This window comes from Cydia splendana, chromosome 20 (assembly GCF_910591565.1).
Source record: "Cydia splendana chromosome 20, ilCydSple1.2, whole genome shotgun sequence".
Lineage (NCBI taxonomy): Eukaryota > Metazoa > Arthropoda > Insecta > Lepidoptera > Tortricidae > Cydia > Cydia splendana.
In genome coordinates, this window is record NC_085979.1 from 10,931,711 (window position 1) to 10,955,688 (window position 23,978).

Sequence of the window (23,978 nt, forward strand, 5' to 3'; positions counted from 1 at the left end):
ATAACTACCATTCATAGCTAATTCAGGCCAGTGACGCGTTTATGAACGCTATTAATCTATAACCTAAATATTTCATCTAAATAATTTGATTTGTTTCGTAATAACTTACCTGAATGTCCTTCTAATCAAGGAAGCTACTACGCAGATATCAAATTTTCCTCAGGGAATACCTCCCATGTCGCTCCCAACCTATATAGATTTTCTTTTATAGACACAACCAGCTTATGCGCACGCGCATGCATTGGATATTCGACTCTAAGTGCATTAGAATAGAGTCCTCAGTGACGGTAAGGATAACATTGTGTTTGTTGATATCAGATACGACGAACGGAATTAATTGTATTATTAAAGGTAGCGTGTGTAGAATTATAAGTCGTGTGTCGGTCTGTCTGTAGAGTTCGAAGAAGCGTTTTTGTTTCGTTCTTGCTATTGGTACGGAAATCGAACCTAGGTGATATGTATTCACGTATAGTTTTCTGTCCAAAATTCTGAGATACAGATTTCTAGAGAAATATCTGTGTGTAACGTGATTCAATGTCACAAAATTATACTTCTAGGTATCCTTACCATGAGTTTGATACTGACATAGTCGCTAGCGACTTCGTAAAACCTCACACTGCATCTCCCTCGTACTGACATCCCAAGTAGCACAGATAGCTCTATAACTACTCACTTTTAGTTCTATCTAACGCTCTGTGCGTATTAAGACACTTATAAGAGCACACTCGTGGTCCTACAGCTGTATAATAGATCTCAGTGATATTTATATAGCTTAGGGCTGATTAAAAGCTGCATTACGGCTCTGAAAACTACCATTAATACGCAAAGAGTGATATAAATGTAAATTTGCTACGACCCTATACAGCTTTAAGGGTTATCAAATGCTTTAATCGTTATAAGGTCTGTTTAATGGATCAAATTACGCCATGTGCTGTATAAGGAGGTAATTGTGGACTTTTATTACGTTGACTTATTAAGGGAGCACAAGTGAACTATTATGAAGCTAATAGACGTATAATGGAACACATGTGGCACATAATACAGCTTGTCGCTTAACATGTTTACCGCTAAGCAGCTTTTATTACACTGACTTTTAAGGGAGCACGAGTGAACTAATATGAAGCCAATAGACGTATAATGGAACACATGTGGCGCATAATACAGCTTTTCGCTGAACGTGTTTACCGCTAAGCAGCTTTTATTACGCTGACTTTTTAAGGAAGCACGACTGAACGATTATGAAGGCAATCGACGTATAATGGAACACACGTGGCGCATAATACAGCTTATCGCTGAACATGTTTACCGCTAAGCAGCTTTTATTACGCTGACTTTTAAGGGAGTACGAGTGAACTAATATGAAGCCAATAGATGTATAAATGGAACACATGGGGCGCATAATACAGCTTATAGCTGAACACGTTTACCGCTAAGCAGCTTTTATTATTCTGACTTTTTGAGGAAGCACGAATGAACTATTATGAAGCCAATAATAGACGTATAATGGAACACATGGGGCGCATAATACAGCTTATCGCTGAACATGTTTACCGCTAAAGCAGCTTTTATTTCGCTGACTTATTATAAGGGAGAACGAGTGAACTATTATGAAACCAATAGACGTATAATCGAACACATGTCGCGCATAATACGGCTTAGCGCTGAACATGTTTACCGCTAAGCAGCCTATTATACTACCATTGGGACTGTCTGCATAGCGGCTGTTAAAACGTTCACAAGATGCCTTTTAACTTTTTAGAGGTTCACTAGTGTATCGAAATAACGACTTGGACTTTATAGTGGTTCACTTAAGTATCTTTATCAGATATATAACAGTCGTATGCTGCATATAAGAGTTTTAACGGTTCACGTTGCTTTTTAACATTGACCGCCATTTTATTGTATATAACCTACAAAATTGAAATTGCTTTTCCAACTTTTAAGGGTAACAATAAGGTTTTGTGCCTGAGTTCTTAACCTAAATCATTAGTTTAGTACTTCCTATAACGTATTATTAACTTTTTATCTCATAATTCTGTCCAAACCACTGAAATAGTTTTTACACATAGCTTATTTATATCATTCATTTAAATAAATACTGATTATTTTCGTGGCGCACTAAAATTTTCTTAGATAATGTATATATATAATGTCAATAAACTTGCATTCCCAAACATCTTTCTCGCATTAATATATAAAAGATCATGTACAAACATTTAACAAAATGACTTATGGTGTCGTTGCGCTTAACGTTTGTGCTTCAATATAAATATGTTCACCTCTGCGTTCGTCGTCAGTATACTAAATACAATAGCTGATTTTTAAAGCAGAGGTGTAAAAGTATGTTATTAATTATCTTTTATTCAGCCCAACGTCAATCTTTCCCGGTATTAGGGCGCACATGTGACATATTAGCTGAATATAGGGTAACTGGTGGTCTCTTACCCAGTCAATATACACCTCTTATAATTCCTGTTACCCCTTATAATTCCGTTAAATTGCTGCTACAACGCTCTTAAGTAGCTATGTGAACTTAAGGCTGCCTAATTTGTGCCCATTTAAGAGTTATAAAAGCTGAAAAGACGCTTATACAGCTCTTATGCAGCTTTTATATTCCAGCTTCAAGCGTATTCGTACTTCATTATGCGGCTGCTATACAGCTAATCTGTGCTACTTGGGATTGGTGCATGCGAGATGCACTGCGTTTGAGTACTAGTCAAAACCTATTCCTGAGACGTAAAAATGAAAAGAATTTAGATCATTCGTTGTTCATGATATGGACAGAAAACCCCCTCATACAAATATTCGGGTACATTACATATGAGCAACGCGCTAGTGACACCTGTGGCATTGCAAGCACGTAAAGACTAATACGGTGTCCGCGTAATATCAGGCGAACTGTACGCTTAATGGCCATATGTTTCACACCTTCCTTTCTGCTGGCCTATTATGATGAAAAACTTAAGGAAAAATATGTCTCCTTTTGACATAATTCTATACTCTGCGGAAGAGTAAATTTTTCTACGTGATAAACGCCTTAAAGCCTTTGGATGGTAAAAGTCTACAAATAAACCCAACCCAAAAAACCGGACAAGTGCGAGTCGGACTCGCCCACCGAGGTTTCCATACTTTCTAGTATTTTTTGTTATAGCGGCAACAGAGATACATCATCTGTGAGAATTTCAACTATCACGGTTCATGGGATACAGCCTGGTGACAGACAGACGGACGGACAGACAGACGGACAGTGGAGTCTTAGTAATAGCGTCCCGTTTTTACCCTTTGGGTACGGAACCCTAAAAAACTAGGTCTCATATCCGTTGCAGCAACTCAGATATTACAACAACGATAAACCAAAACGCTGCTAGTGACGACTCTAATGTGCCTTATCAAGATTCATTTCATTTAACTTCGCCTTACAAGGCGAGTAAAAACGGGTTCCCCAAAATGGGTAGTTTGTGAGATAACGCCTAAACAGTAGCTCGAGATGTTTAGAAGCAAATTGCAGTAAGTTGTAGGGAATTTCTACAAAGAATACGACCTTTTTATCAAGGGATATGGAAGTAGGTTTAATATTAATTGCTAGCTCTCATTACGAGTTAAGGAAAATATATATCATGTGCGATTTGCGTTAAACTAAATGCAGTGAAGAAATTTTTACGTACAGTGGAACCTCGATAGCACGAATCTCAAGGGAAACGCCAAAATCTTCGTGTTAACGAGGTTTCGTCTTATGGAGGGCATCGACTTAAGGAGATGCTTGTAGGTTTTTGTTCGTCTTAAAGAGGTTTCGAGTTACAGAGGTAAAACGCATGAAAAATTGGTGTTAGAAAGTTAATTATAGAAACGCATAAAATACAGACTTATTGTTTTTTTCGAGTTACAGAGGTTTATTAGTAAATAACTTCGAGTTATAGAGGTGGTAAAACAAAACGACAATTTTTTCGAGTTGTAGAGGTCAAATTTCATTTTTCGAGTTATAGAGGTAAACAATTTACTGGACAGTCATGAAGGGAATCGTTGGTTACTTCGTCTTAATGAGGTTAAATATTTCGAGTTATGGAGATTTTGGGCTCTGAAGGGAAGGGAATAGCATTTTATTTCGTGTTAACGAGGATTTCGTCTTATCGAAGTTAGAGTTAGCGAGGTTCCACTGTATTTATTAACGTTGAAATGTATTGTCGTCATTAGCTAAAACCGTAAATATTACTATGCAATATAATAGCGACATTCAATTGCACTAGATGTCAGTATACTGGATCTCAAAACTGTCGGCGGATACTAGTCTCTAAAGTGTCAGTATCCCTCAAGCCGCCCAGATATCAAAACTTGCCAAGATAAAATCAATTTTATTTTGCCATAATAAAAATTCATTTTAGAATGTAACAGAAGATATTTTTAAGACTTTGGGTGGCTAGAGGGTACGGTGGCCTCTGATTATAAAACACTTGCAGTTATCTTCTTTTCAAAGTGAACGCCTAAATTAATGCGACGCATATTCTTGTATGTTCAAATGGAAGTAGATTGTTGAATAGAATATTTCAATGTTTTTATATTATAATGCACAATATCTTATATATTAGTGCGCAGATATTCGAATTTTCCAAAGATCACAGAGTTCCTTATTAGCTTCCAGTTTTAGGAAAACACAGTTACATAAGGAAATAAATTTCTCACATAAATTATGTATAAGGAAGGAAATAATTTATTTTCGATTTATAATAACAAATTACCTATATTCATATTGCTATATTATATCACATATGTAAGTATGTATATTTATGATTCAATATTGATTCATAGTGCCACGAAAAGATGATAAATTGGCATAAGTGAGTAAACATCCTCTTTGTGAATGAACATATGACGCATATGAAGGAAGGAAGAATTATATAATAACTTAATTGACTTGAATAATTCACACATTCAATTTATTATATTACCTTTATGGCATCATAATTTATACTTTGCAATCTCGTCGCTCTGTTAAGATGATCGGGTAGGTTGGGGAGTGAACAGGTTAAAGTTAGTATGAAAACCTAATATGCAACGGAAATAAAATGAATAATTTTCAATCGAAATAAGGAAGAAGGAAATTATTTGGTAGGTAAGGTATATTGGGGTAACTTCGAAAGGAACCATTCGGTTAACTTCGGAAGAAAGTAGGCGTTGCACTAGCGTAAGTGTTGGTAGTTTATGAAGTGTTCTATAAACTACCAATCTATACTATACTATTTGCCGCATTCAAAATTATCCCGCTTTCGAAATTACCTCAATGCACCTAATTAAAATTAAGATATTAATGATATTTCGTCAACTGACTTAGCGTAAACTCAGTTGACGAAGAGGCAACTGTTACAATAACGTAATGCCTCAAACCCTCAATTACAAGAACCAGAACAGGGACACACAGGTTGGTCCCATAATCATAAATGGATTGTAGAGTTGTGGACAAAGTTACTGCTGAAGACGGTAGAAAGTCGAAAAGAAAATGGCAGAGACAGGAAGATTTCCAATACGTTTTCCTTTGTGTTTACATCACAGAACCCTAAAAATAATAAATGACACATTATTCTTGCTTGTAATTACAAGCAAGAATGTTGTTATAAGTAATTTCTCGTTGCTTCTCAGTCGGCAATAAATAAAAGCTCTCTTAATACGGTCGGCAGCGATTTAAATTATGTCTTTATATAGTGCGTCCACTTACATACATCGGGACGGTTAGTTTTTATCATATGTTACAATTTACGCTATGATTTATGGCTTAATAATGATAAATGCCTATAGCAAGACGGAAATATTTTGTAAGTTGACCATATGTTGAGCGCGCGCCATTTTGATCCAAACTGCTCCGGAATGAAGTATGTATTTGCCAATGTAGGTAGTACACAAATATTGTCTGTATAAGATTGTTGCCTTTGTATTTATTTTTACAGCCTTTAAGCCGCCCTAGGCCTATAAAAAACCTTCCATTCTACAGGGTGTCTCTGACTATGGGGCTTTAAATCCAAGGCTCGATTCTACTCGCTAAACTGAGCTACTTTTATTATGGCAACAACCCCGAAATCCCGAATTTTTTTTTTAATTTTTCATACATTTTGGCTGATCAGATGTCGACGTTTTCTATGGAAAAGCTAAAAACAATTCCCCGATTTTAGGTGGTCCCATAGTAAAAGTAGCTCAGTTTAGCGAGTAAAATCAAGCCCTATACATGTATACATAGAATGGAAGTTTTTTTTATAGGCCTTTTATTTATAGGCATTTTATAGGATTTTCATAGAATTTGGAATCTTTATAGTTATTGACATACCAAAATTACATGTTTCTTGGCAAGTTTTGATCTGTGTGTGGTTATAGGATGGGATAGACATGGGACGCAAAATCCGAGCCTAATCCCAAGATAGCAGTCCATGGGGCCTAACCAATGTGACGATAGTTGATAGAAAGCGACGATCGGAACTGAAATAATGTACGGAAATAACCACGTGTCTTTTCGTGGCATCTGTCATCCCGATACAATTATTATATTCGTTAGACTTCTGTGTTCTTTCGATAGGTATACATCTTGGCTAGGTACCCAGGGTTGCTTGCACGTGACTTTCAAGGTGGACATAGACCTTGCAACCACTGATACTGATTACCTGATTGCTCACCCATATAATTAAACACTGCGTATGTACGGCGAGCAGCACGCCACAAGGATGTCATTATAGAGTGTGGAGCTGCCTTAAAAGGCGTGCAATTTAGCCAATTAATGTGGAGGATGGCTCAAGGTCGAGGCTTGTTATTGAAGGGACGTGGTGCTACGCGAGTGAATATTATAAATATTTTTAGTGTGGAACATCTCAGCCCTGATAGTAGGTTAGACTTTTGGAGAAAAGAGGCAACTACAGAAGAAATCAAATCAGTTTTAGGAATGGCAAAGAGCCACAAAAGATGATTTGACTGGTCTAAGTTCTCTAAGCGCCACTTGCACGATCCCACAAATCTGAGGTTAACCGGTTAAACCGTTAACCCAGTGTCAAATTGTACTGGTAACCATGGTAACTCCAGGTTTAACCGGTTAACCCCGGGTTATTAGGATGGTGCAAGTAGCCCTAAGTGTTAATAGCTATTAGTTGAAGTTTCTAAAAACCCTGACACTCGCCAAGTCACCCGCAATCCTGACAAAGGAGCAAAAACCCTGACATGTCAGGGAAAATCCTGACGAATGGCAACCCTGAAGGGATTTTTGTGCCTAGTAGAAGGATGCATATAGACTGAACTCCAAGTATAGTATATGTACATATGTCCACACCATAATCATGACATACTTTAGATTTCTATTGTCGAATCATGAGGGCGTACCCCTGATGATGAGCACAGTAGTCAGGGGAATTCCTACTCGCGCTCACATTGTAGATTATTTACTACAGTCCTCCTAAAAATAGCTTACAACTCTTCTGAGGTTAAACTCGAGAGGAACAGAAGTACGTCAAAATGAACAAGGAAACAACAGGTTTCATTCATAAACTAGTACACCTAAGATAGAATTATCCTTCCACGCGTCATTCATAATGCAAAAACAAGCTTAAAACAAAAACAAATACGTCAGTTACAAATACGCGTTAGCCAGTTTTACCGATAAAAAAAATGTTGGTCATTTACAATTACAATTTTATTATTATCTACTCATATATAAAACATCTTTAATAAGTACATGACTGAGCTGTACTATTAGACTATTATAGTAACAGCACCAGTCATGGGACATTTAAGAGGAAATTTGGAGTAACTATTTATGATATTTCCCTTGTACATGTAAATGGTCCTCCGCTTAGCGTGTTAAAAGATGAAAGTCCTATCCGCCTTTCATGTTTTAGGCGTGTTGTATCAAAGATACTGCAATGAGTTTCCACATAATTAACAAATTAAAACTATGCTTTTTTTCTCCAGTCATGGACACCAAAGCTCCAGTAATGGGCCCCCGGTAATGGACGTGGATCCAGTAATGGGCCCCCTATAATGGACATTGCTCTATCAGTATAAAATATTGAAATGGGGAATAAGTTATGGCAAAAAAATCAATTTTTGGTATAAGCTTTTATCGCTGAATGTATTTTTCTTTCCACAGCCAATTATTATTGTATTAGATTCATCGAGACAATTCTAATATACCCAAACACAATTAGTTAGGGTTTATTGCGATAAAGTTCCCATGGCCACCTCCTGTCTCCATCATCAGATCAAGTCCATGTTATCATAATATTGCATTATCATCCGATTTGCATACTTAATTACGTACTTACACAAAATTTCAACTGAATCAGAAATCGAAAAGTGGGTCAAATTCAGCTACCAAGATTTGACCCACACTAACTAACAAGGCAAGTTAAATAAAAGTTTGGAAAAACGATATTAATTTATCCTAAGTCCGAGAATACCTCCTGGTTGACATATTTCGTAACTACATTTTACTTCTGTATTGTTTAAAACATGAAATTATAGCATGGCAAGCATCATTATGTCAATTGTCCCATCATAGGAGGTATGCAGTTTTACAGCTCCTATAATGGGATTGGGCCAAATACCACTATTTTTTTACATCTGTGGAGTCACAACATAGTGTGTTGTATACCTTATCTCATGGTTAATGCAATTAACAAAACACATTCTAGTTTTCATCAAGTATTAATTAATTAAAATTTAATAAATTAACTCACCTCTCTTAGCGAAGTTGTTAAGAATTTTTAGTGATATTTATTTTCAGTGGCACGACAACTTTTGGGTTGACGCACATTTCTTAAAAAATAACCGAATTTAATAAAAATTCAAACATAATCAGCTCTAGGACTCTTATTTATGATAAAAATATATCCAGTGTTTATAAACTACTTTTATATACTTATTTGAGAGGAATTGTGTTTTTTTGTCCCATTACTGGTTCCGTGTCCATTATAGGGTATACTACTATACATCGCCGTGGATATCCCTTATATCACGATGGTTTCAGGTTAGGTTGCACCTATCTTGCACCACTGTTGCAGTAAATATGTACCTACTACTGAAGCCTCTGTAGCATTTTGTTAGAGTAACGGCAAATTTATAGATTTTTTGAACATTTTATCAAAATAAATCATTATTTTCTTGTGAATTCGATATCAAGCGCGAAAACACGAGCGGGACGTTTTAAATCTTGAAAAACGCCCGTTTTGCCAACAATTTATGTCAATTTAATACACAGTGGCTATTATTTTACAACAATAATCTCAACTAGGCTCCGTACAAGCCATGCCTAGCATTTTTTATAGTACTTTTATTTCATTAAGACTGATAAGATCAGCCACCCACGCCGCGTAATGACTTGCCATAACAGATGCTGGAGAGTCGCGGACGAAAGGTACATGGATTTTATTAATTAATAAGGATTAGGATTTTATAAATATGATTTCCGTGAAGATAAAAACTATCCTATGTTCTCTGGGACTCGAAATATTTCCATGCCAATTATTAATATTAGTTTCAACGGCTAATATGAAGAGGTGACAGACAGCATAGAGAAAAAAGTACATAGAGTGCTCACTCCATATACATCAGTTTTGGTACCGAAATGACTATTATTTTCGTAGTCGACATCTAGCATCGAGTAGCGGAATTATCAGTACTGCTACTTGACAATAGATGTTATAACAACCGAAAACTCTAATGCTCAACAATTTTCAGTTAATATTATTTATAACCGGATTAACTGGAACTCTATTTTCAACTCCTTCTGCTTATAATATTAGTTGTAAATTGTTGTTTAGTACAATTTCGTGACTCATCTAGTATCAAGTAGCGGTACTGATAATTCCGCTACTCGATGCTAGACGTCGACTGCGAAAATAATAGTCTTTTTGGTACCAAAACTGATGTATGGAGTGAGCACTCTATTCTTACTATATTTCTCTATGCTATGGTATAACTTGTGATAGAAATTAGTACGAGTACGTTGTGGTTGTCACCTGACGGTATATTCCTTGGTGTTCTACTTCTGCCTGGTCTTTTTAAAATTGTGTCGCCCGACTACATATTCTGATAGCGGGTAAAATCGACCGCGAAGTAATTCAACTGCAAAAAACTTAATAGTTATTCATATTCTCCTTTGTTCACATTTCATAATATCAGGCAATCCCCGCGTCACATTATAACCGCAAAATATATAGCATTATAATTATAAATCATCCTACATTTAACTAAGAGTAACACAAATCTCCTAATTATAGACCTTAACTCAATGTGAAAAAGTCTAACTATGGTCACATACTTAAGTGCGTCTTTGGTTTAACATTTTATGTATAACTAGACCAGAATTGACGTAGTAGGTAAAAAAATCGGGCAAGTGCGAGTCGGGCTCGCGCACGAAGGGTTCCGTACCATATAAAAAAAAACAAAAAAAAAAGCAAAAAAAAAAAACGGTCACCCATCCAAGTACTGACCACTCCCGACGTTGCTTAACTTTGGTCAAAAATCACGTTTGTTGTATGGCAGCCCCATTTAAATCTTTATTTTATTCTGTTTTTAGTATTTGTTGTTATAGCGGCAACAGAAATACATCATCTGTGAAAATTTCAACTGTCTAGCTATCACGGTTCGTGAGATACAGCCTGGTGACAGACGGACGGACGGACGGACGGACGGACGGACGGACGGACGGACGGACGGACGGACAGCGAAGTTTTACCCTTTGGGTACGGAACCCTAAAAACAAATGCAATCACCTATATTGACGTTCATACGACGGTCATAAGATGACCTAGGGTAGGATATGGCATATTGACGTCTCCTGGCAAGATAAGTGAAACAAAGGACTAGTATGAAATGACGTCTAAAATTACTGTGACGTGAAAAGTTAAAAACTAGTTAGCAAGCTCAAATACTAAAAGAATATTGATCTAAGCAAAAGTTTACCATTGAAATTACCATTTTTAAATAGTCTAAATTGAAAGAGGGAATTACCCGCCATGTGATATAAAAGGGCGAGAGAAGCGAAGCCGTTTAGTAACACGAGGCTGGTAATCCCTATTCCGGCATATAAGGATATACTATGTAGTTATGTACAGTGCTTTTACTAAACCATTGCTACAATGAATTCCGTTCGCTACTTATTTGACGTAGTATCGTAATTGTGCTCCTATAATTTTTAGATATGAAAACTACAGGGACCGTGCGCGTTAGAGGGTCTGCCATCTTGTGGCCTGAATCGGAAACATATGTGCACATGTGCATTGCCAAAGCAAGTGCTACAATCTACCGTTCACATCGGTACGTTTCCTTGTGCATAGTAGGTTTTGCCATATTGTGGGCTTAGGAAGCATAAACGACACATTTACGCCTCACGCCAAAAATCTGACGGCTCCTATGCTGCCCTCCATAGTTCATGCACGGGGCCTATATCACAATCTGTGTGTTACGAGTACAACATGGTAGTAGTGATAGTCTACTTCAAAATGGAATTTACATACATCAACTTATCTATTTTTACATTAGGTACAATTTTGGAGCAAATTTTACGGTAGTCCACTTTCGAGCGCACCAGTACGGTGTTATACTACACGGGCTTATCGGAGAAAGTTAATTAGAACAATAAAACGTAATGTCTGCTGTCATACGACATGTCACGGTCAACTCGTGTAGTTACATTTACAGCTGTTTTGCTTATATTGACATTTGGTATAAAGAAATAAGGTTTACTCGGGTAATTCCGAATGTCGAAAACTGTCGGATAATTCCGAAAAGAGACTTTTATTATGATGGAATTGAGGGTGATTTTCATCTGAATTTCGGAATTATCCGACATTCGGTAATACCCGAATACACCTTAAATAAAATAAAAAAATAAAAAGCCTTTTTATTCCTTAAACACATGTATAAACTATTTTTAAACTAAATACTATTTTGTATAATCTAGTAGTGTTAGGACCCCTTCCGGGTATAGGCCTCCTCCAACCTCTTCCACCGTTCTCGGTCTTGTGCCTCTGTGAACCAGTTGCTCGACACTCTCTCTATGTCGTCGTGGTGTCGTGGCGTCGTCTCTATATTGACATTTGGTAGTGGTGCTAAACAGATTAAAACCAAAATATTACTTAGCTAATCCGCGAAAAGATAACGTGCTAGTCAATCAGTGCTAACCCGTTATACTTACTTGTCAACAACTCCTGAAGATGCCTCGTAGAGAGGCGAAACACGTGTCGAGTATGTCGAGTATTGTTCTTTTGGTGGTGGTTTGTTATATTTATTTGCGTATTTATTATTTCTACGGTGGGAGGGTGGGAACATTAATTGCATGTAAAAATACGCAAGTAAGTATAACGGGTTAGCGCTGATTGACTAGCACGTTATCTTTTCGCGGATTAGCAAAGTAACATTTTGGGTTTTAATTAATATGGATTTCCGCAAAGTAACGTCTGATTCTATTCACTATTTGCTAAACAGCACCTAACGTAGCCGCGGCCATGCAATACAAGTTACGTTCTCATTTTATATCCCGATATTACCCGCCAAGTATGATATTAAGGAGCGAGAGAAGTGAGGCCCTTTAGTAACAAGAGACTGGTAATCCCTTTTCCGGCCAAGGTATGTACAGTCAGCACAGTTATACTACATTACACTGGGGCCTATGTTTTGTTTAAGCCCTCTTAAATACACAGCAATTTCGCTACCGAATGGCAGATCATGATAAACTATGTGTCATAGGAAAAAAACTTATATTTTTTTGTAATTCATCAACGGGGTAAAATAAAAACGGCAGTTATTCCATGTATATAGATTGCAATTTTATCGTCATGCCATTTCATGAAAAATACCGATCTAAAACCAGCAAAGACGTATATCTAGACATTCAATTTGGCACACCTGGGCCGGAGCTAGAGCTAGTTACGAGTCGTAAGATGACAATTTTTTTAACAAGCTTTTATTAGGTCGACCTATGTAATGGAATCTAAGGTAACTAATTTATAAACTAACCCCTAGTGAATTTTGCTAAACGACATGGCAACGTACTAAATTATACATTTCAAAAGCTAGGTATTATTATACACACCGAGTCACCGATGGATCCTAGCGCTCCGGTTACCAGACGGCCGTTAGACTCTTTCGGTCTACGGGTTGTCAAAAATGTACGATGTTGAGAGATATAAATTATGAAGATTGATATTCTATCTAACTAGTCTCTTGAACTTCTAGACTTTTTAGAAACTGGCACCTAGACGTTTTTAATGAAGTTGTTAGCTCGCTATTTGTAGCTCCAGAATGCGACTCGGAGCGCCTCCCCAAATAAGGGCACAATGATAAGGTTTTACTTTTAATTAACGGTTTTAGGGGTCCGTCGTAAGAACGAAAAACTTCTGGACATACTCTATACATATGTATATCTATTTAAATATACTGATTGACATTTTTTAGGTTAAAAGTACACGATTGTATTATTAATTGCCAGCAGTAACTCTTAAATCACAAAAAAATCTTGTACCGATAAGATGGTCGTTCTTGTCTACGTGACAGCGTTATAAAACGGTGTCCGTCACTTTCTATCCCACGGTGTAAAAAGTGACAGTTATTTTATCACGTGGATAAAGATGGATAAAGCTATCCATAATACGCCGGCTGGTCTTCATACAATTGTCGAAATCAACTTTAGTATGGAACATGTGATCTTTGTTTGGTAATATCAGGGTTGTTCTCATAGCAAAAGTTGCTTACAATAATTACAGTCGCGTATGTACAATTGGACATATCTTGTAACACCTAAAAAATTACACCCGTATACTGACAGACAACGCGCAGCCTTAAAGGTTGACATTTGAGGCACATATTCTTTTAATGATGTAAGAGCCCCACTAAGATTTTTATTAAATATTAAACCCCGTATGATAACTTCTACGTAGACACAGATATACTAAATTACGCAAATGTTGGTACGAAGTGAATGGTGGGAGAGCTAAGATCGATCGACGTGAAAAAAATGATATTTTGTGGGCTCTCAAATTTTAATATTCATTGTGTAATAACTGAGTAACATAGCTTGCTTTTTTCTTTAAGGCCCATATTATAAGGTGTAAAATAGTCTAAAATAGACAAGCCGATGGGAAAGGCGCCATTCATTTATTACGTAAGACGATTTAGGGGGGAGGGGGTTCGAACATATCTTATTTTTTCTTACAAGGGGGAGGGAGGGAGTTTTCATAGTTCTTACGTAAGATCACAATGATGCGAGTTTTTTAAATTTCTATGAAATTATGACGTTTAAAATAATACTTCCACACTCTATGCTATCAAACACGGTACAGAGTTAGCTTAAACGGGCTCCAGTACCTTTGTAGGTACAAATAAACATTAAAAAATTTTTTTTTGTTCTAAATAAACACTAAAACAAACCAAACGTGTACTAATTTTTTTCTTTACATTCTTACGTAATATGTATACTGTAATATAGGGGACGGGGTCAGCCTATTCTTATTATTTCTTACATAGGGGAGGGAGGAAGTCAAAACCTGGCTAAATCGTCTTACGTAATAAATGAATGGCACCAAAGCTATAGAACGCCCTGTTACCTTGCTTTTTTCTACCAACGACCCATCATGCTACGCTGATGACTGACTGTAAATGTATTTAACTTTTAAAAGACAAAATTAAAAATGTAATAAAAAGGGTTTAAATTTAACATTTAAATCTAACCGATGGTGTTCAGTTGATTTGAATTACAAATATGCTCCAAAGAAGATTGCCACTTTATGCCGAGTCATGGTATTAGGGTTTTTTGTACAGTCCTTGTTTTGTATCCTTCTTTTTTAACGGTAAGCGAATGAGTTTTGAATAAATGTCAAAGACTATTTTTAGTTATGTTTTAAGCTTTCAGGAAAATAGTGAAAAAAGTTACTATGATGATTGATCGGTGATCACGTGATGCGTGTAGAAAACACCTTCAAAACCATTAAAATACTCAAATGCTCTGTAATGCTATTAGCAATAAAAAATAATAAGAAATAAGCGATTTTGACTTATTTAGGTATTCATAGTGGTAGTATAGTTGCTATAACTGTTCCAAATTTTAGCTATCTGCATCAAACAGTTTCTGAAAAAAATGCATTTAATTTGCAAGATCGAAGTGATCCCATAAGTTTTGTACGGATGGAGCACTAAAAGTGTTACGTTGTTCGGAGCTGTCAAATTTTGCGTTTAATTGACAGGCAGATATCGTCCGGCAAACTGGTAATCAGTGGGCCCCTTTACAATGTCATAAATAAAAAACTCACCTAGCATTTTACTCAAATCCGCATTATGCAGATCCGGATTCTCATCAGCCAGTTTCTTCCTCTCGACCTTCGCCCACACCATAAAAGCGTTCATAGGTCTCCGTATCCTCGCCTCCTTGAGCGCTTTCGACTGCCCCATCTTCGTTGCAAATGGCGCCCGGACGTATTGCTGCGGAGAATAGTCTCTAGTCTCATAAGGCCTGTAGTCATACTGCGTTCTGTAGTCTAGGCCGTAGGGTAGGGTAGACCAGACGACTAGTTCAGGGCTGGTTTGTTCTTGGGTGGAGTCGGTGCTGTTCTCGACGCCGCCCTGGACGTACTGCTCGTAGCTCCGGTGGTAGGTTGGGGGGGAGTCGATGGCGCCGCCGGAGTCCATCATGCTGGAAAAGAGGGGGAGTTTAATATCAGAGAAACGTGACTGTAGAAATATTTTTATTGGTGGTGTGATTGGGACGTGATTTCTGTGTCACTTCATAAAATAAATATTCTTAAATCTTAAACCTAACAATACTTTCAGTTACATATTAATACACATTTTCAACCTTGCTTCCTCATCCTAGATACTAAAATGACATAGACACTTCGATTGTCTCAAATTTTCCTATTTGACCTTTTAATTCCGTAAATCACAACTATTGTCCAATACTATAACTTTTCTATGGTCCGCAAGTTCAATGCGTAATTAAATATGGTGTACCCTTGTTTTGCCGACAAACTTTTCATCGAATATTATTTCATCGACAACGATTCATCGAAACGTTAATACTAGTAATATTGTTTGGCGTTATTTTGTTTCATATACTATTTATTTCAATTTTTCTCACTACGTAGAAATACTATTCTACGAATATTACTTGATCGCTAATTCGTTTCAAATTATTTTAATTGGCACAACTACTAAACATTGCAATTCATTTGTTCGACGTATTACTTTAATACATTTTTATATGTCGTACTACACATTTACACATTTTTCTGTTGTAAGAATTTTAGATTTAGGTTAGGTTAGAACTGCGACCCCACACCGAAACGAACGGCTATCAAAGTCGGTTTAGGTTAGGTTAGAACTGCGACCCCACACAAAAACGAACGGCTATCAAAGTCGGTTTAGGTTAGGTTAGAACTGCAACCCCACACAGAAACGAACGGCTTTCAAAGTAGGTTTAGGTTAGGTTAGAACTGCGACCCCACACAGAAACGAACGGCTTTTAAAGTAGGTTTAGGTTAGGTTAGAATTGCGACCCCACACAGAAACGAACGGCTTTCAAAGTAGGTTTAGGTTAGGTTAGAACTGCGACCCCACACATAAACGAACGGCTATCAAAGTAGGTTTAGGTTAGGTTAGAACTGCGACCCACACAGAAACGAACGGCTTTCAAAGTAGGTTTAGGTTAGGTTAGAACTGCGACCCTGCACATAAATGAATGGCTTAAATTATTGTTACCAACCTATTTATAATTTATCCAAAATGAAAATGGCAGCCTTGTAAAATTATATCTTCAAAATTAGAGCGCAAACTTAAAATTGCCGCTTTCTCAAAATTATGTATGTTCAGAAAAACAATTTTATATCTTAAACTACCCACATACTTATAATCACGCAGAGTGAGCCGACTGACGTGACTGCTTTTAGTTTCGATAACGAAATATTACAAATTGAAATAATTTTACGCGTAATAAATTTTATTAAATACAATCCAAAATGAAATAAGAAAACCCGTAAAGAAATACCACGATATAAACTATATGTAAAATAACTCAAGTACCAATTAAAAGTCCCCGATTTAAATTTACTAGTATCGATTCTTCGACGCAATAACTTGTCGATGAAATGAAAATACTTGAAACGTTGTCTTCGAAATAACATTCGATGAAATGTCTGTCGGCAATTCAAGGGTAAACCATTAAATATCCATACCACTATTGTTTTCAGTTTTGTCTGCTCTCTCATTTATATAATATTTCGCCTTAGAATTGGCAAATTCAAATAAAAGTCTTACCCACTTTTTAAATTAAGATATTCGGTTTAATTTTGCACCATATACCTAGCTGGGAGATTTTGGACGATGGGTAATTTTACGGTACAAAATTGTACTATCATTCATTTTACTATTGGGATATACAAAGTTACAAACACAGCTTAGTCACTACACCTTATAAAACAAAGTCCCCCGCCGCGTCTGTCTGTTTGTGTCTTTGTATGTTTGTTCGCTATAAACTCAAAAACTACTGAACAGATTTTCATGCAGTTGTCACCCATCAATAGAGTGATTCTTGAGAAAGGTTTACGTGTATAATTAATTTGTTAACCCGTGCAAAGCCGGGGCGGGTCGCTAGTAAAATATAACTCTGAAAGAACCCAGATACAGAATACGAAAGGGCCTAATTCATTTGGTTTGGATATTTTCTGAAATAAATGATTATTTAATATAATTTAGTTTGAGGGCAAACTAATGTAAACGTACTAGTGCTCGACATGCTAATGCCCAATAGCCACCTTGCTGTCACCTCTATTGACAATGACTTAAGTTTACTGGGACCGCGTCGAGCACCAGTACGTTTAGGTACCTTACAAGATGGTACCTAAAAGAGGGCCTTTACTGAAGTGTTTACCTAGCTAGGTATACACGATGTAAATATCATTAGACTAGAGGCGCCTGCCACCCGCAGGTCCAGCGTTAGGTGTCGGTCTCCCGTTACCTTCCTGCGATCCGCCACGTTCGCGTTAACTGGTGCATTCGACACCCCATTTGGACATTTCTGATTCCGTGTACAGATTCCCGTGGACGGAAGGTCGTAAGTGTTGATAAACGGATATTGATATCGGTAGTGCAGTATATGTATCGCCACCAGGGTTGAGCACACGCATACGGGTCAAACACATTTTATAAAAAGGTTACTTCTGTAGACAATATTAATAAAAGTTAACGACTCTGGTACATATGTATCCCATTCTCCTTATTTGAGACTCAAGTACTGAAAAAAATTATCCCGTAAAGGGTTAGGGTGTAGCGTAAAAATTAGCTTTAGATTTCCTTAACTTTGCTATGACTACAGGAGAGACGCGAACGAATTAAGAATGACGCTAGACCGGACCATGCCCGGGCCGAGGCGTCCGACATGTCATTTTTTATAACGGCTGATCGGTGATCACGTGGTGCTTTCCATAGAAAACGAATCTCCAGAAACTCCGGTCCGACTACGGCCTGGTCTAACGTGAGTCATCCTAACCATACTATTAAAATGTGTATGACCCATACAAATACATTTGGTGTTCTTTTCTCGTTCTGATATCAAGTTCAACAGCCAATTGACTACAAGATTTACTATTTAAACCAATAATTTTGCTTTGCTAATCCGCGGTACAATAACGTGCTACTTAGGTTAAAGTCTAAGATGGCGAGATGGCCATTCTGGTCTGACTAAATGTTCAAGTCAGGCTTCTTCCAAAGAAGACAACTGTTTTTTTTATGATATAGGAGCCAAACGAGCAGACGGATCACCTGATGGTAAGCGATTACCGTTGCCCATAGACACCCGCAACACCAGAAGGGTTGTAAGCTCTTTTCTTGAAGGTTTGAAGGTCGTATCGGTCCGGAAATACCGCAGGCGACAGTTCATTCCACAGTTTGGCTGCGCGAGGCAGGAAGTTTCTGGAGAAACGTACAGTTGAGGACAACCAACCATCCAAGTGCATGGTGTATGAAGAAGAAGATGGTAATGTTACCCTTTGGTACCATTTCATTCATATACGCAATGTATGGGGAGGACGTAGGGTTTTACATGGTATTTGAAAACGTCTTTGCGAAAAAACCTTAGTGACGCTAGACTTCCGTGAATTCCGAATAAAGTGCGGATTTGAGGGAAAATGTTAAGGTTAGTTAAGTTGGTATAGCTACATACCTAGCTACATTTCAGACCCACCATTTAAAAAACTAGAATTTTTATATGTATCGACACAAACTGAAAATATTTATTTCAAATGTCCGGCACGTGCCGTGGAACACAGAAATAATAGGGCAATAACGACACGTTACAAGACACACGTGAAATAGGAGCCAACTTTGGGTGGCAGTATCATTTAATACGTTTTAGGTTACAACAAACGATGCCGTGAGCGATTTAACTACTAGCTAATGAAATATTTAAGTATTTTTCAACGGAAATTCCTTGTATTTTTTTACATCATCATTATTCTTAAGAGCCTGGCTCTTGTCGGTGGAGTAATCGCCATTCCGTTCTCTCTGCCACTGTTTTGAGCTCCTGATACGTCACTACGTTGATTTTCTCTTTGGCCTGGCCAATATATGCACGTATGTATACTAAGAATTTTTTTTTATGTTGGAATAAGAGAAAACCGTAGCAGGTTTTATACAGAGATTTAAATGGCACCTAGAATACAATCAAGGGGCCCATATATACATTACCAGTTCGCCGAACGATATCAGCCTGTCAGTTGTTCGGAACTGTCACCTTTTGCGATTAACTGACAGGCTGATATCGTTCGGCGAACTGGTAATCTGTGGGCCCCTTCAGAGCGTCATTAGTCCGAGACTGAAATGGTGACTCGCTATCAAGTTATACGCATTATACTTAACAATTTTTACTGATTTTACTAGATAATCTGTTTGTTTAAATAGGTAATTATAGGTACTACAGATATGTTTCAAAGTCAAAAACCTATTCTAGAGGCTTGAAGGGCTTTTTTACAGGTCAATATAACATTTACAGTTACAGCATCTAAAGTGACATGAAAAACACATGGCAACATTTATAATTATTATACACCACCTGGGTAAACATTATAATATCTTAAAATTAATAATTCTACAACATAACAGAGATGTATAGATAATAATACATTAAATTTGGAGATGTAAAAGGTCCCCAATGTCAAAAAAAATACGAATAGTAGTACTAATAAGATTTTGAGGTGTAAACCTACTACAAGTGTCATAAGTTTTGACTGCGGTGTTTCTAATAGATTTTCTAAAAGTTATTAGTTAATCTATCTAATACCTTTAAACGAGCAATTCTTGTTTATACATATATATATATTTCGGAGATCTCGGATGCCTCTAACGATTTCGACCAAATTTGCTATACAGGGGTTTTCGGGGCCGATAAATCGATCTAGCTAGGTCTTATCTCTGGGAAAACGAGCATTTTTGTGTTTTTACATGTTTTCCGCGCAAAGTCTCCCAGATATTATTTATAAAACCAACTACCTACCAAATGAGTAATTCCTTAATTACTGCTAACAGTAATGGAACTTGAGTCGAGCCGTTCCGCGAAGGCGCCACGGTGGGAACGGAGAAACATAAAGACGCTTTTTACTCGACTGACGAAATGTGGAGGGTAATGTATTTCGAATGTATGTGTCTTGTAAGAAGTTAAAGTTCGCTTAATATAAAAAATCACGAAAATAATATTAAACATATTATGTTATCGTGTTTAATTTTGCTTGTCAGGTCCCTCGACAATATCATAGCTATTTTATACTAAAATTTTACAGCTATTGTACGAGTATACAGGGTAACGATATTATACACCTGGAAAAAAATTAAAATTAGGGCCAACTTTAACCGTTTAAAGTTTTGATTGGAGTCGGCCCAGAATGATTCTTTTGTGAATTTTTTCATAACATTCGGCCTCGATAAATTATTACGTCAGCCCCCTCCGAAGGGTTACCTACATTTCCAAAAACACGTCAATTGCCATCAGAATGTAATATGTATGAGAGCTTTTAACTGTCCACGTCGACATAGCGGTTACGATAAACCAGAGAAGCCGAATAATAACTTTAAATAACTACGAAGTTAATTTAAAACAATGAAGAATTAAACGACAACTAGCTAACTACTACAACACATTAAAGTACAGTGTCAGACAATTAGCAGCAAGAAATTAACGGACTTTACCACATACAGTTGAAATTAATGTGCAATAAAAATTATAATTTATCACTTGAGCATTTGAAATTATTTGAGTTGACCGTCAATTTGCAAGAGTCCTTATTACAATCTCTATCTTATGTCTTTGGGGACAAAGTTGCTATTTATTTAAATAGCGATTTTAATAAAACTTCAGCCATACGAAAATTTATGGCCTCTGCAAACGACAGAGATAATCGCATGCGATTTGCTATATTTCGGCAAATTATCGATCAATAGTACGCGAAACTCTGCGTAGGAGGCGCCACTACTACTATCCGTCACAATCTGGGGGTCTACCGCGAAACAAGAAAATCGAAAATTCGTTATCTAACCACTCTATCAATCTTGCTTATTCGAACGATAAAGAGGCAGATAACTAAATTTCGATTTTACCGCCCGCCGCGCCGGTAGGCCCTTGTTTCTTATTGCATCAATGTCATATTTTATTGTCTGTGAAAACTTGTCAACAGTTAAGGCACAATGTGTATAAGTTACTGTATGGTTTACTAGAGGAGCTAGTGCTGCACTCTGGCGGCAGAACATTGCAGTAATACCCCCTATTGAAATGAAATGAAATGAAATGAAATGAAATATGTTTATTGCGAGAACATAGAGTTTGATTGATACAATCGTAGGTCTTAAAATAAAAGTTGTCCTTATGTTCTACTCTATGATAGGCATGCAATACAAGGTAAGCGGCAAGCAATCATGCAAACATTACAATTTAAGATATACAGTCATAATTATCGGATGATAAAAATTACAATTAAAAATTATTTATGTCAATATGATGAATTATTAAGTGATGATGTCAAAACAACATATGTTATTAATAAACTTATTGGTTTTCGTCTGACATGAATTCTTGAATTGAATAGTAACACTTTAATAATAACCACTCACGTAGGGCATTTTTAAATAGCCTCGGTTCAGATTCTAATATACGCTTTGGTAGTTTATTATAAATTTGGATGATCATTGAGAAAACATTGTTTTTGAACACATTTTTCCTTGCTCTAGGTAAGAATATTTGATTTTTACGTCTGGTCGATCTAGGGAAAAAGGTAATATTTGTGTCAAAATATTCAGGGTGCTCTTTCACAAACAAAGATGCCTGTAATATATACATCCATGGCAATGGAAGAACTTTTGTAGATTTAAATAATGGTCTGCATGGTTCTAGAAAGTGGACACTGCAAACGGCCCGTACACATTTTTTCTGAGCCACGAATGCTTTATGGACATCTACAGAGTTGCCCCAGATCAATAATCCATAGCTCAAGATGGAGGAGACATGTCCGTGGTAGGCTGTTAAGGCCACAGCTTTAGAGGAAATGTTGCTAAGTCGCCTTAGAGCAAATACAAACTTGTCGAGCCTTTCACATACATTAGCTACATGACTTTTCCAGCTGCAAAATTTATCTATGTGTATCCCTAGAAATTTGGTGGATTCTACTTCTTTAACACTCTCGTTATCATATTGAATATCCAAATCGATGTCTACGCCTCTATGTGTTCTAAATTGCATTACACATGTTTTATTAATATTTATTTTTAAACTATTTATATTGAGCCAGTGCATTACATTAACTAATGTGTCATTTATAGTTTTATTGAAGTTAATCAAATTGTCAGACTTTATTACCAAGGTGGTGTCATCTGCAAACATTATGCACTTATTTTGTACTTGGTTAGGTAGATCGTTAATGTATACAAGGAATTATAATGGGCCAAGTATACTCCCTTGTGGTACTCCGCATCTATTAAATTTATATTGAGATCTTACAGACACTAGCTCATTGTTAATAATCTGCTGTATTTCTGTACATTGCTCTCTTTCAGTGAGGTAACTTTTTATCCAGTTCAGCGCGTTTCCTCTTATGCCACACCTTTCCAGCTTGTTCAATAGTATCGAATGGGTTACAAAATCGAACGCCTTGCTAAGATCCAGAAAGACAGCTGCTACGGGAGTATCATCATTTATTGATTCCGTTACTAATTTTACAAGATTAAAGCATGATTTTTGCTCCTGCATAGCCGGCAATTATCTCATATCTAAAGTCGCATGCCATTTATTGCAAGGTCTGTAGAAGCCTTTAGCTTTATATTTATATTTAGTCATTATAAGTTTTAGCTGATATTTTAGATGGCGTAAGTTAATTTTATTTCTTACAGCTGTATATTCTTGGGTTAAACATTTTACGTAGTTTAAGTAGATAAGTATCTATGACATTACACTCAGTTATTTTGTTACTAATTCAAAGTTCAGTTGACCTTTTAATACTAGTAGCAACTTTAGTTAGGCACGTGTTGTCTATCTATGTTTGTTAAATATTTTGGTAAAGATACACGTATGTATTTTTAATCATTCTATGTATGAAATAAAACTATGTACGGATTATATCGCGTATAATGAACAGACATCGTAATATTTATAGCATTTTCGGTGCAGCGTAGTGGTGTGAACGGAATTGGTATAAACAATTTCAACGTTAATGACTAAAATTACGTTAATATTAACCTTAATTTACAATTTCACTTGGAATTATCTATACCAATTCCGTTAATACCACTCCGCTGCACCAACAACGCTATGAAATGTACGATGTCTGATAATGAATTAAAAATACATCCCGAAGTTTCAAGCCCTGTAGAGAGCTAGTGGCTAGTGGTCAACGGGAGACTGAAGTAAAAAATATATAACCTCTGTCAAAATTACAACGTGCGAAACTACCACATAGGTACCAAAAAATATGAACAAAGACTATAGA

General features: G+C 36.7%; 1 protein-coding gene across 1 annotated transcript in view; it reads right to left on the reverse strand.

Annotated features, from left to right (window-relative positions):
- The window catches only part of LOC134800725 (transcription factor Sox-17-alpha-A), a 175,234-nt gene that overhangs the window by 99,686 nt on the left and 51,570 nt on the right, over positions 1 to 23,978 (reverse strand). Inside the window, exon 3 of the mRNA XM_063773247.1 lies at positions 15,273 to 15,652. Coding sequence (XP_063629317.1) covers positions 15,273 to 15,652 — 380 coding nt within the window. The remainder of the gene's footprint in view (positions 1 to 15,272; positions 15,653 to 23,978) is intronic.